Source organism: Hordeum vulgare, chromosome 3H (assembly GCF_904849725.1).
Source record: "Hordeum vulgare subsp. vulgare chromosome 3H, MorexV3_pseudomolecules_assembly, whole genome shotgun sequence".
NCBI lineage: Eukaryota > Viridiplantae > Streptophyta > Magnoliopsida > Poales > Poaceae > Hordeum > Hordeum vulgare.
The window spans coordinates 602,065,716-602,079,144 of NC_058520.1; the positions used below are offsets into that span (position 1 = coordinate 602,065,716).

General features: G+C 51.2%; 2 protein-coding genes across 2 annotated transcripts; both read left to right on the top strand.

The window, feature by feature from the left end:
- The first annotated feature begins 1,582 nt into the window (after window positions 1-1,582).
- On the top strand, window positions 1,583-8,363 carry LOC123445559 (probable NAD kinase 1). The gene is made up of 11 exons (XM_045122557.1): window positions 1,583-1,856; window positions 2,304-2,408; window positions 3,322-3,505; window positions 3,633-3,752; window positions 4,388-4,680; window positions 4,822-4,916; window positions 5,221-5,324; window positions 5,818-5,891; window positions 6,544-6,622; window positions 6,993-7,300; window positions 7,698-8,363. The coding sequence occupies exons 1-11, from the start codon at window positions 1,830-1,832 to the stop codon at window positions 8,001-8,003; spliced, it is 1,695 nt and encodes a 564-aa protein (XP_044978492.1). The 5' UTR covers window positions 1,583-1,829; the 3' UTR covers window positions 8,004-8,363.
- Window positions 8,364-8,837: 474 nt separating this feature from the next.
- On the top strand, window positions 8,838-12,806 carry LOC123445561 (probably inactive leucine-rich repeat receptor-like protein kinase At3g28040). The gene is made up of 2 exons (XM_045122558.1): window positions 8,838-10,635; window positions 10,726-12,806. Exons 1-2 carry the CDS (start codon window positions 9,098-9,100, stop codon window positions 12,344-12,346), a joined length of 3,159 nt encoding a protein of 1,052 aa, XP_044978493.1. The 5' UTR covers window positions 8,838-9,097; the 3' UTR covers window positions 12,347-12,806.
- Window positions 12,807-13,429: the final 623 nt, after the last annotated feature.

A 13,429-nucleotide genomic window follows, 5' to 3' on the forward strand; every position in this document is an offset into this window, starting at 1 on the left:
ATTTGTAGCACTGGCCAGTGTACATACCCCGTTACTCTTCTTCTATGAGTACACATGTCAATCCACGTTTCTACGTACCCATTAAACACAACACAATCAATCTGGGATGTATAGACGTGATATGCAATTACACTGCCCCCTTTGATATTGTAGTTTGTTAGCGCATGTCCAGCCGGACAAGGCTAATTTGACCTTCAATTTGTTCGTGGACATGTTGAGACAATGTACCAACGTGTCAACTTGAAACCCCTTTTGTTTGTTCATGTTCCCTTGAACACATGCATATGATTAGTGGGATGACGAGACAGGAAAGAAAGAGAAAGTGGTATGGGGTGGTTCCCAGCCGACATGGCAGGCTATCTGGTCATCCAGACAACCCCAATTCCTCTCCATAAATAGGCTGGATTTGTGGGTTCGTGAACAGTGCAAACAAATCAGTACGATTTGGAAAGTCTAGTTTCAAAGGTCCATTTTGTATTTCTTCAGAGTCCCCCATTTTAGTTCTTCCATCCATGCAGTAGAGGAAATGGGGGGAAACATGGGTTACTGATTGCGACGCCATGCCTATTCGAACCAAACACACAGTCATTTCGTGTGTGATTCAATTCAACGGACCGAATAATTGTGACATAAAAAGCTGAAAAATGCTCCTACATTGTGTTCATAATAAGAGTCTTTTAAAGACACCCCCTAGTTTGAAGGAGCAGGAAATACATGGGGGTAGGGATGGACGTTCTGTTTATATGGTTATACGGTTCTATTCGGTTCTTTATAAATTCGGTTTTGGAAAAATGGAAACCGAAATAATTACTCAAAATTTAGAAACTGAACCATATTAATCATAATATAACGGTTCGGTTTGTTCGGTTAACCGAAAACCGAGATTCATGCACTTTGTCAGTATAAATGTAATGACTCAAGAGCACTGATCTGGGTTGTATAATATGCAAAAACTAATTACAAGATGTAGCAACCTTAATATCATTCGATGGTTAATTCGGTCAAGCAAACTAGTAAACACAATGAAGTAAAAAATCACATGAAACGTGAAACGTGTTATGTACGAAGAAATACATGGTGCCTCCAAACGGTTGCACTTTTCGAAACAAGGTACTACATGGGGTCCTACATATCGGTTTGTTTCTGGACACTGAAAACCGAACAGAAACAAAATACCAAACGACCCTAAAATTTCTCACCGAATAAAAAATCTAACCACTGAATAAACCGACAAATCGGTTAATATGATTCGGTTTGATTTTATTTTTTGGTTTTCGGTTTTATAGTGCCCACCCTACATGACATGGGGGGTATTCGAAAAAAGAAGAAGGAAATACATGGGGTTGAGCAGGCGGGGGTTGGGGATTTGGACTGAATCGTGGGTGAGTAGTAGACTTGATCCACCTCTCTCGTCTGACGTCTCTCTCCCCAACTGAAGCAAACAAAACGAGAAAGATCCCTCCATCCTCCACCGTCGCACGCGTCGACCTCGCTGCCCAGCGGGCCCCGCCAACCTCTGACCGGACCAGTCGGCTCTCGTCGGCGCCGATAAATACCCCGTGAACCGGGGAGGTGGTGGTGCCCGGCAACAGCCTCCCCCTCGCCTTCTCCGACCACCCGCGCGCATCCAACCACCCCCACCCCCACCACCCACCCTTCTCCCCTCCGCAAATCCAACACCACGCACGCGCGCACGTAGCAGCAGCAGCAGCGAACCACTGCCTGGCCGCCCCCCCAACCGGAACCCGAAGCCAAACAGGAACCCGCCACTGGCGGAGCGGAGCGGAGCAGAGGACGCCACGTCGAGCAGCCAGCCGGATCGCGCCGCCATGCCGCTCGGCGAGCCCGCCCACCAGGTACGCGCCCGCCGATCCGGCCGCCGCACCAGCTACTAGTTTTTTTTTTTTTTTTGGAGGGGGCGGGCGGGGTTTCGGCGGCCGGGAGCCCGGCCCCGCCGCGGCCTCGCTCCCCGCGCGCCCCGCGGCCGCTTCGGTTCCGAGCATTCCGAGCAGCCGGCGCTCGGAATCGGCGAATCGCGATTCCGGCTCTGCGCCATGCTGCTGCTGTGTTTACCTGAATTCTGAATAAACATGAACGTGTCTGATGCTGTTTGGCCTCGCCTGCTGCTTCGATTCCGAGCATTGTGCGGAGCTGGTGCTCGGAATTGGCAATTCGCGGTTCAGCTTATGACATGTTGCTGCGGCTGCTGTGGTTACCTGAACTTTTTCTGAAGAAGCATGCCCGCTACTGTTGGCCTTTACCTGCTACTGACGGACGAATGCCTCGTTTTCTCTCTGCCGCAGGACGCGGCCCAGCTCGCGCAGCAGCCGGACTCGAGGTTCCGGAGCCTCAACCCGGGGCCGATACCCATCCCGGCGGCGCCCAGCTCCAGATCGCTGCTCGACAAGGTACGCCCACTCGCCCCCCCATAATAATGCGCGTCGCTTTCCGGCCTGGGTCATGCCGTACGCATGTTCTTCTCCCTGCCCGCTTGCGCTTGCCTTGTTGCGTGCCTGATGGTCATGGGCGGCGCTATCTCCGTCTCCAACCAACTGACTAGAGTCCCCCAGTACGGCTCCGCACGTTTTTCAGCCACCTAACCTCCTTGTCCTGCGGTTGGGGGAATGTTTGAATTCCCCTCGACATTAGTTTACTTTCCCAATTAAAAAAACGCAGTGGGTATCAGGCTATCAGCTCGTTTACCCAATCTTCGTGGTGATTTCTTTGAATTAAAAAAACGTCCGGCACATTTGCATCTGAGGATCATCACGCATGTAGTTTTGCGGAGTATGATTCGAATTTGTATAGGGCATTTCACCTTACATGCATTGCTGTGATTATTTTAATCGGTATAGGGCAAATTGATCATTTCCCCTGTTTAGCTTTAAGGGCATCTTTTTTATGTTAAAACTAAAGCCAGAGGGGGTGGTGGTGGGTTAAGGAGCTTACATCTTACAAGTTCATATGTCCATATGCGATTATGCGTTGAGCTGATCTGGAAATTATTCAGAGCTTGTAGATTTGCTTACTGGGATTATCTGCTGTAATAATATACTCCCTCGGTAAACTAATATAAGAGCGTTTAGATCATTAAAATAGTGATCTAAGCGCTCTTATATTAGTTTACAGAGGGAGTAGTAGTAAGGCTAAACTAAGGGGAGCATCTTCTTATAATGTTAGCTTGCAATCAATTTGTTGGCTTTGAACTGAAAAGGATTACAGTCCGTACCGTAAGGAAAAGAGAAAACTGGAGACATTTTGACTCTGTTTTCCTCATCAGGTTTCTCATTCTCTTATTGACAGACCTTCCTTGTATTTCAGGTTTCTGATCAAACAGTAGATCTGGATCTCACAGCCTCACATCAAAGTGAAAATGGCTCCATCTCTACAGTTAGCTCTACTGTTAGTTCAGTGGAATCAGAGAAAGCAGCTTATGAATTCCTTGCTCAAACTCCTATCAAGTCAACCGATAAACACCTTGTGGAGTTTTCAGAGGCTATGAGAAGTAAGGACACCCGTATTTTCAGATGACCCTACGTGAATCCTCTTATGTAGCAGTTACATATACATATGTTGTGATTTTTACCTGCACGCCAAATAGTGACTGGTACAATTTTGTTGTCAATTTGAAGCTGTTGCAAAAGCACTGCGACAAGTTGCTGAAGGGAAGGCTGCTGCTCAAGCAGAGGCGGCAGAGTGGAAACGGAAATACGAGTTAGAGACGGCGCAAAAGCAACAAACCAGAATCAAAGGTCAGATTCATACATTTGCAGTTGATGCTTTTACTGTTTACTGACAGTACCATCCGTTGAGTTGATAGTTGGTTTAATCAAGTGGCGTACTAGTTCTGGTCACTAAACAAATAGTTTCCAGATTCTCAATGATCTGAAATTTACTGTTGGTATTTATCACCATGTGTTTACAAAAGGAAGCTTTTCTTATGAAAGTACTGCTCAAGGAAACTCTAGATGTTTACACACAGATTGATGCCCATAGTGTTAAGACTCAACAGCACGAGGAAGTTGTAACATCCAGGCACAAATGAAGTGGCTTACATTAGGAGTTTCAAGTGTATAGAAGTATGATACAATGTATAGCCACTATGGCTTAACCATTTGAGGTGAAAAAGGATGGAATCCTAAGCGTAGTTCTGTGTTTCTGTAGTCCCACTTCACATGAGGGAGGCTTTCTTAAATGAGTCTTGGGTCATTGCAGCGTGTTTCCTGTGGTCACACTTTTTATTTTTACAAAGGGAGTGTCATACTAGTATAATTGGATGGATCCCAAAATGGTTAATCCATACCTTACACCGTGAACTGCATTATTCTGTTTTCCAAAGTATTGGAACCCTTGAGAAAAATCTAACTGGACTGTTAACCTTGTGCAGACTGTGGCACTTGTACTGATGATAACCTAGGGAAAATGGCCAGCCAACTATCACTTGAGGCACCTGCATCTGATCAAACAGGATGTTGTGGAAACCATGGGATATGTTCACATGAGGTTCTCCAGGATGAAGTTCCTGAACCTAACGCAAGACCTAGTCTCAGTATGGTGGGAAGAAAGGCATCATTTAGACTTTCATGGGGATGCAATGGGAACAAAAACGGCCAGCACAAGCATGACTTTGTTTCCTTTGAAAAAGGAGACATTACAACCGCAGAGCGCAGCAGTAAACAGGTTGAGCTTCTCCTCCTGTTTGTTTCATTCTGAAATACAATGTTGTACCTATTTGATTCGGGTACCTGGAATCACTTGATCAAAGAATTGTCATTGTTAAACACGTGTCTCTTTCCTTAACGAAGGATACCTTGGTTTCAGATCTTGCTGAAGTGGGAATCCCGGCCACAAACAGTGCTTTTCATAACCAAACCTAACTCCAACTCTGTTCGTGTTCTCTGTGCTGAAATGGTCAGGTGCGTTCTCTTCTGTATTGCAGCACTGGTTGTTATAGTCTTACTGTCATGTTTATGTGAACCTTATCTATGAACATATTAAAAAAGTGTATATTTTCCATGTTTCTGAAGTGTGAGTTATTTTGCTATGCATTCACCACTGCATGAAGCACTTGTCTTCAGTCAAACATTTGCTTATCCAAACTATCTTGATATCACTGATGCAAGCACTTGTTAAATAGGTTATATATGCCCTCCTGCTATGGTAAACTATGTATTGCACTTGCAGCAATAAAACTCCCAAGTGACATTTATTTTACTGCAGATGGCTTAAAGAGCACAAAAATATTAATGTCTTTGTGGAACCCTGGGTTAGCAAGGAACTTCTAACAGACGATTCTAACCACACAGTGCAAACATGGGATAATGGTAAGATGATTTATTGCATGTAATGCACTCCTTTCATGCTGCTCAAGATTAGTCATTTCAGAACATCAGATATAAGTAAGAATTAATTTATTATTTCAGTTATGGACCAGAGTTTTTTCTGTTTCTGTTTTTCTTCTGAAGGAAGAATGGTCCTGATAACTGAATCAATCTGAATAAAGCTCCTTAAACTAGATATATATGCAAACCATTATTGGCTGAACTGTATACAGTATTAAAACTGTGCTTTCTATCAAAAGGTCTAGAATGTGCACATAGGCTGCAGAATAGCTGTAAGCTGTAACCACTAAAAACTTAACTTTAGCTGTAGATTTAGGACTAACGCACCTTTCATTGTAGGATTATATATAGGCCAATGTTTTTTCCGTTATTGTGTTCATCTTTGAGTTCTGTTAGTTCGTTAAATCTTTCCATTACTTAATCTATTTACATAGCACCTCCCCTTTCTCTTCAACTAATTAGAAAATTCTGATAGATGACGACAAAAAGATGTTGCACAAGAAGGTTGACCTCATTGTAACTCTTGGCGGTGATGGAACTGTTCTATGGGTAAGCAAATGCAATTCTTTTGTCCACTTTGTAAAGTATCCTTGCAGATTCTTGTATGGGCTTACGCTTTTGTATAATTTTCTTATAGTGGCCACCGAGTTATAATTTGTTCCAGAATAGTTAAATCTACTTCTATTGTTATTACTAGTACACCACTTGTTAATAGTTCTCTGAAGCGATAATTGCCTCCCTGGTCAGGCATTGCAGAGCTTTAGCCTCCTGTCATGTTTTTCGAATATGAAAAGCCTTAAGGGGATCATGTGGACTTAAGAGTTTGTTGAAGGTTCACATGCATGTTTGGTCAATAATTAATATGTGGTGTACCATTGGCGAACAGCTGAAGTAGAAGGTCTACAGATCTCTCCAGTATTAGTTCTTATAGGAGTTGCCACTTCAAAATGGGAAATTCTAATACAGCTTGCTGTGATGGCTAGGAGTTTCATATTAGCGTGCTATTTTGTTTGGCAAAAGTAAATATCGTGTGTGCTATTTCAAGTACTGCCATCATTTTGCTGGACAGATTACATTTTCTATCAAGAAAATTTAATTGCTTGCAATATCCTTATTTTGATCTGTATCTTGTGGCTATTTCAATTATTAGTTTTCTACTGTAATGCTACTGAAACTGGCTCTTGATTTAACCTCATGACAGGCGGCATCATTGTTCAAAGGACCAGTTCCTCCAGTTGTTGCTTTCGCCATGGGATCGCTGGGTTTCATGACACCTTTCCGTATCCTTTATGATCGATTATGCGTGTTTGCTAGATATGCTGCTAAAATTTAATGGTTATATGACGTCTATAGCATTTTTGTTTTAGCTTTTCCTAGTACTATTATTTGTGTGAGCTGGTTGCACGTAGTCTGTGTGAGCTGGTTACACATAGAATATATCAAAAAAAGGAAGTTTCATGTTCATATCTACCATACATTTTTCTTCCATAAGATGATTAGTTGTCGATGATTTGACTATTCCGACCTATATTTTCAGTAAGCCTAGATTTTAATTGGTCTAAAATTCCCATGCTTGGTAGCAGATAAATCAATCACACACAATGTTTTCTATTCCCCTGTTGGCATCAGTTGCCCTTAACCTGTTTTCAGAAAGCGAGAAATACCGTCATTATTTGGACAACGTGCTGAAGGGGCCTTTTAGCATAACGCTGAGAAACCGTCTCCAGTGTCATGTAATCCGGGACGCAGCCAAGGACGAGCTCGTGACTGAGGATCCAATCCTAGTACTGAACGAAGTTACAATCGACCGCGGAATATCATCCTACCTTACCTACCTTGAGTGCTACTGCGACAGTTCATTCGTCACATGTGTACAAGGGGATGGACTCATCATATCAACGACATCAGGAAGCACAGCATATTCGTTAGCGGCCGGAGGGTCCATGGTTCACCCACAGGTATGCCCTACTTCGTTTTACACACCCTGATTCGCCACCTTGTGTTTGGATTATTGCAGTAAAATTTGTCATCATTAGTAGTTAAAGCGACGCTTCGCTCCAAGTTCATTTTGGTCAGCACAGTAAAGATGATTCCAGGCTTAGCTCTGTTATCAATTGTACTTTGTGCTGCAACCTCTCCTTTTCGAAATGGCCTTAATCGGAGGGCTCTCTGACAAAGCAATGGCAGCAGTTAATTTCTTGTTTTCTACCCATTAATCACTTCACCCTGCCCCCAGATCCGTGCTCACGCCCATCCGAAGAAGTTTTGCTGTTTTCCCCGTGCCATTTCTCTTGTCCAGCGCTGCTGCTTTGGTGCCTAACCGTTGGTGTCACCCATCTGCATCTGCATCTGCAGGTCCCCGGCATCCTGTTCACGCCGATCTGCCCCCACTCGCTGTCGTTCAGGCCGCTGATCCTGCCGGAGTACGTGACGCTGCGCATCCAAGTGCCGTATAACAGCCGGGGCCACGCGTGGGCGTCCTTCGACGGCAAGGACCGGAAGCAGCTGGCCCCCGGCGACGCGCTCATCTGCAGCATCTCCCCCTGGCCCGTGCCGACGGCGTGCCTCGTCGACTCCACCACCGACTTCCTCCGCAGCATCCACGAGGGCCTCCACTGGAACCTCAGGAAGACGCAGTCGCTCGACGGCCCACGCGACTGAAGGACCGATAAATGAAATCTGTGTTGAGCCGGGCAAAAGGCAGGGCGCCCGTGGATTTGGTTCGTGTTCCTTTTATTGTTTACCTGTAGAAGTTGGCCGGAGGTGGTAGTAGTGGCATGTATACAGTGAGTGAGTGGCCACGGGTTGCTTGAGCTTGATGCAATGTATGACAGCTCAAGTGGCAAGCGACGATGCGCTCATGTGGGCGTAGTATGGGGTAGTAGATGTGGCCATATGGATATGGAAATTGGCTGCTACTCAAAATGTATGTAGAGAAAATACACACACGGCATGTATAGTCGCACCGTACCCCCCTCCCCCCATGATGTGAATGAAATAATACATTCGTTGGTCAAGGAATTGCAATCTACTGCATCAGCTCTGTTATACAGTTTATTGCCTGACAGCCGTGCAACAATGCAGGCGAAGGCATGTAAAGGTAATCTTCACAGCTGTTCTTATCACATTTCTGTTGGGTTTTTGTACCAATTACCGGAGCGCAAGAGAGAGGAGTGATAAGGAGAGCATATAAGATAGGCCAAAAGCATATACATGTTGTTTTTCAAATCCAACAACAAGCTGACACGAGAAAAGGCACAAACCCAAGAGCTGCTTTCTTGTTGTGTGGCCAAAACCACGCACTGTATATGTTGGTCAGACAACATGTGTCCGGATCACTCTGCGTGGCATTCAGAGCTGCGTACGTAACAGTTACAGAGTGAACTTCCACCGCTACCACCAGTAGAGTAGACAGACGGTAACAGCGCCTGCGCCCGTGCCCTCTGCGTCGCGGCGCCGCCTCAATTGCCGCGCGCGCGGTGTTGGATCCACGGGCGGGGGAGTGCCGGCAGCGAGAACGTGAGCTCCTTTGTTGCTTTCCTTGCGTCCAACCTACCCCCCTCAGTCACGGGCGCCACCATGCTCATGCTCAGACCAGCTCGCCCACTGTACCACTCACGCACGCACTCTCCAGCCACCTCACTAGATCTGCCCGCCGTCGTCGATCGATCGCCACCCCCATATCACTCCACTCCACCATTGCCATCATCCCACTGCCACCCCACCCCATCCCTCGCCGGCAGCGTTAGCTAGCAATGGCGGCTCCGACCACGGTGCTCCTCCTCCTGCTCCTGGTGTCCTCCTGCGCCGTCGGGGCGTACGCGGACGCGCTGCCGGAGCCGGTGAACGAGGAGGTGCTGGGGCTGGTGGTGTTCCGCTCCGCCCTGACGGACCCCTCCGGCGCGCTCGCCGCGTGGGCCGAGTCGGACGCCACGCCGTGCGGCTGGCCGCACGTCGAGTGCGACCCGGCCACCTCCCGCGTGCTCCGCCTCGCGCTCGACGGCCTCGGCCTCTCCTCCGCCTCCGGCGTCCCCCGCGGCCTCGACCGCCTCCCGCGGCTCCAGTCGCTCTCCCTCGCCCGCAACAACCTCTCCGGCGCCCTCCGCCCCGGCCTCTCCCTCCTCCCCTCCCTCCGCCTCCTCGACCTCTCCCGAAACGCGCTCTCCGGCGCCCTCCCCGACGACCTCCCGCTCCTCGCCTCCCTCCGCTACCTCGACCTTTCCTCCAATGCCCTCTCCGGCCCGCTCCCGATGTCCTTCCCTCCCGCGCTGCGCTTCTTAGTGATCTCTGGCAACCGGCTCTCCGGCGACGTGCCGGCCGGGCTGTCCGGGAGCCCGCTGTTGCTCCACCTCAACGTCTCCGGGAACGAGCTCTCCGGCGTGCCCGACTTCGCCAGCGCGCTCTGGTCGCTCTCGCGCCTGCGCACGCTCGACCTGTCCCGCAACCGCCTCTCCGGCCCAGTGGCGGCCGGCGTCGGCGCGCTGCACAACCTCAAGACCCTCGACCTCAGCGCCAACCGCTTCTCCGGCGCCGTCCCCGAGGACATCGGCCTCTGCCCGCACCTCGCCGCCGTCGACCTCAGCGGCAACGCGTTCGACGGCGAGCTCCCGGAGTCCATGGCGCGCCTCGCCTCGCTCGTGCGCCTCTCCGCGTCATCCAACCGCCTTTCTGGCGACGTGCCCGCGTGGCTCGGCGGCCTGGCCGCGCTGCAGAGACTCGATTTGTCGGACAACGCGCTCACCGGCGCCCTGCCGGACTCGCTGGGCGACCTCAAGGACCTCAGCTACCTCGGCCTCTCCAAGAACCGGCTCGCCGGCTCCGTCCCGGTGGCAATGTCCGGCTGCACTAGGCTCGCCGAGCTGCACCTGAGGGGTAACCAGCTCACCGGCAGCATCCCCGACGCCCTGTTCGACGTTGGGCTCGAGACGCTGGACATGTCGTCCAACGCGCTCACGGGCGTCCTGCCGTCGGGGTCGACCAGGCTGGCCGAGACGCTGCAGTGGCTCGACCTCTCCGGCAACCAGCTCACCGGCGGCATCCCGGCTGAGATGGCGCTCTTCTTCAACCTCCGGTATCTCAACCTCTCCCGCAACGACCTCCGCACGCAGCTGCCGCCGGAGCTCGGCCTGCTACGCAACCTCACGGTGCTCGACCTCCGCAGCAGCGGCCTGTATGGGCCCGTGCCCGGCGACCTCTGCGATTCCGGCAGCCTCGCCGTGCTCCAGCTCGACGGCAATTCTCTCGCTGGCCCCATCCCCGACAACATCGGAAAATGCTCCTCTCTCTACCTACTGTAAGGCTTCTTAATAAATTTGCTACACTTTGTAAATTAAATTTGACAGATTTTGGGTGACAAAATTTGATTGTTTTGCTGGCATGGCAGGAGCATGGGGCACAACAGCCTGACGGGACCGATACCCGCGGGCATGGGGGAGCTGAAGAAGCTGGAGATTCTACGGCTGGAAGACAACAACCTCACCGGCGAGATACCGCAGCAGCTGGGCGGGCTGGAGAGCCTCCTGGCGGTGAACATCTCGCACAACCGGCTCGTCGGGAGGCTGCCGGCGTCCGGCGTGTTCCAGAGCCTGGACGCGAGCGCGTTGGAGGGCAACCTCGGCGTGTGCAGCCCGCTGGTGGCCGAGCCGTGCGTGATGAACGTGCCCAAGCCACTGGTGCTCGACCCCAACGAGTACACGCACGGCGGCAACACTAACGACAGTGATCTCGCGGCGAACGGCGACGGTAGCGCCGGGGAGGCGGTGCCGAGGAAACGGCGGTTCCTAAGCGTGTCCGCTATGGTGGCAATCTGCGCGGCGCTGTCCATCGTCCTCGGAGTCGTGGTGATCGCCCTGCTCAACGTGTCGGCGCGGCGGCGGAGGGGTGTCGGAGGCGGCTCCGCCGATGGGCTGTTCCAGGGGAAGGAGCTGGAGCTGGAGAGCAGCATCGTGTCCGGCAGCTCGACCAAGTCGAGCAAGCTCGCCGCCACGGGGAAGATGGTGACGTTCGGGCCGGGGAGCAGCCTCCGCACGGAGGACTTCGTGGGCGGCGCGGACGCGCTGCTGAGCAAGGCGACGGAGATTGGGCTCGGCGGCGCGTTCGGCACCACGTACCGTGCGTCGGTGGGCGAGGGGCGCGTGGTCGCCGTGAAGAAGCTGTCGACGACGAGCGTGGTGGAGTCCCGCGACGAGTTCGACAGGGAGGCGCGCGTGCTGGGCAAGGCGCGGCACCCGAACCTGATGCCGCTCAAGGGGTACTACTGGACGCCGCAGCTGCAGCTGCTCGTCACCGACTACGCGCCGCACGGCAGCCTGGAGGCGCGACTCCACGGCAAGGACGGCGGCGGGGCGTTCCCGCCGCTGACGTGGGCGGAGCGGTTCAGGGTGGTGGCCGGCACGGCGAGGGGCCTGGCGTACCTGCACCAGTCGTTCCGGCCGCCGGTGATCCACTACAACCTGAAGCCGAGCAACATCCTGCTGGACTCCCGGTGCAACCCGCTGATCGCCGACTTCGGGCTGGCGCGGCTGCTCCGGAAGCCGAAGCAGCAGCAGCAGCAGCCGGAGGGCAACGGCGTGGGCGCGATGGGCAGCTGCCGGTTCATGCAGAGCGCGGCCATGGGGTACGCGGCGCCGGAGCTGGCGTGCAGCAGCCTGCGCGTGAACGAGAAGTGCGACGTGTACGGGTTCGGCGTGCTGGTGCTGGAGCTGGTGACGGGGCGGCGCGCCGTGGAGTACGGCGAGGACGACGTGGCCGTGCTGACGGACCAGGTGCGGGTGGCGCTGGAGCAGGGGGCCGGCGGGGACGACGACGACGCGGCGGCGGAGCGCGTGGTGGACCCGGCCCTGCGCGGCGAGTTCCCGGAGGAGGAGGCGCTGCCGGTGCTGAAGCTGGGCGTGGTGTGCACGTCGCAGATCCCGTCGAACCGGCCGTCCATGGCGGAGGTGGTCCAGATCCTGCAGGTCATCAGGGCCCCATCGCTGCCCGGATGCACGGCGCAGCTTTTCTGACACGTCAATGCACGTACCTGCCAGCGGGCTCGATCGACGACCAGCCAGAGGTAGGGGAGGGAGATCCACTGATTGGCATGCAGTTGGACGTACCGTGTCCATGCATGCATGCATAGATCCGCGAGTAGTACGTGCCGGCGTGCATTGATGCTCTTCATTGTCTGTGTTCGTGTCACGTGTTTGCTAGTGAAAATTAATCAGGTGTTAAGGTCCCGGCATGCACCTGAGTTTTGTACAGTGTGTCGTGCTACATTTTTTTTTCTTTTTTGCTTTTGGTTTGGCTTTTGGATGTCAAAATGTGACAGATTAGAAGCATTATTTTTCTACCGTTTGAAAGCGATGTTGCTAGCTATAGCTCTCGTGACTGCCGTTCCCGGCCGAGCTGTAACGGAAAAAGTTGGCGTACGTGTTGTAATGAACTGTGCGTCCGTGCCCACTATAGCGCACCGTTATCTCTTCTCATCTGGGCGTTGCTTTGTTTGTTCCTTGTTGACTGTTGCTGCTACTGTACTGCATGTGAGTGCACAGCCAAGAGCATGCGTCAACTCCGGGTCCGCCTCCCTGGCCTACGACTGCACGGAAAAGCGTGGATAGAAGAGGATGAAGGGAATGTACATTAATTTACGGGCTAAAACTAATTACGGACTGACATGACATGAATTAATTGGAAAGAAGATGTGAAGCAGGGCCCAAAAATGATAAACATACAAAAAGTTACATACGGTTATACACTGATTATGATTCTTTCTTTCTAACTAACCACTCCCCACTGATTTTCAAGGAGGGTGGGGCCCCCATTTTTCTTAATCTCCAATCAAGATCCACTTCTTTGTAAAATCTATGTAAACTTATGTATGTGTAACATTGTTGAGCAGAGCCACCACGGTGAAAACCAAGTGTTAACTTGCCCGTAATCCAGTGATGGATCTAGGATTTAAAGACTTTTAAAGAAGATAAAACAAAGCCATGATGCAATCAAATAAGATGATCAACAAAATTAATTGGTCACTAGCATGCATTCAGGAATACAATCAACACAACTAATTGTTTAAAGTATTTTATTCTCAGAAAACTGGATGAAAC

Bases quoted from the DNA above. Each gene is read 5' to 3' on its own strand.
- LOC123445559 (XM_045122557.1), top strand. From the start codon at position 1,830: ATGCCGCTCGGCGAGCCCGCCCACCAG. The intron at 2,409-3,321 runs GTACGCCCACTC...CTTGTATTTCAG, and splicing joins CCAGATCGCTGCTCGACAAG to GTTTCTGATCAAACAGTAGA. The intron at 4,917-5,220 runs GTGCGTTCTCTT...ATTTTACTGCAG, and splicing joins CTCTGTGCTGAAATGGTCAG to ATGGCTTAAAGAGCACAAAA.
- LOC123445561 (XM_045122558.1), top strand. From the start codon at position 9,098: ATGGCGGCTCCGACCACGGTGCTCCTCCTCCTGCTCCTGGTGTCCTCC. The intron at 10,636-10,725 runs GTAAGGCTTCTT...CTGGCATGGCAG, and splicing joins TGCTCCTCTCTCTACCTACT to GAGCATGGGGCACAACAGCC.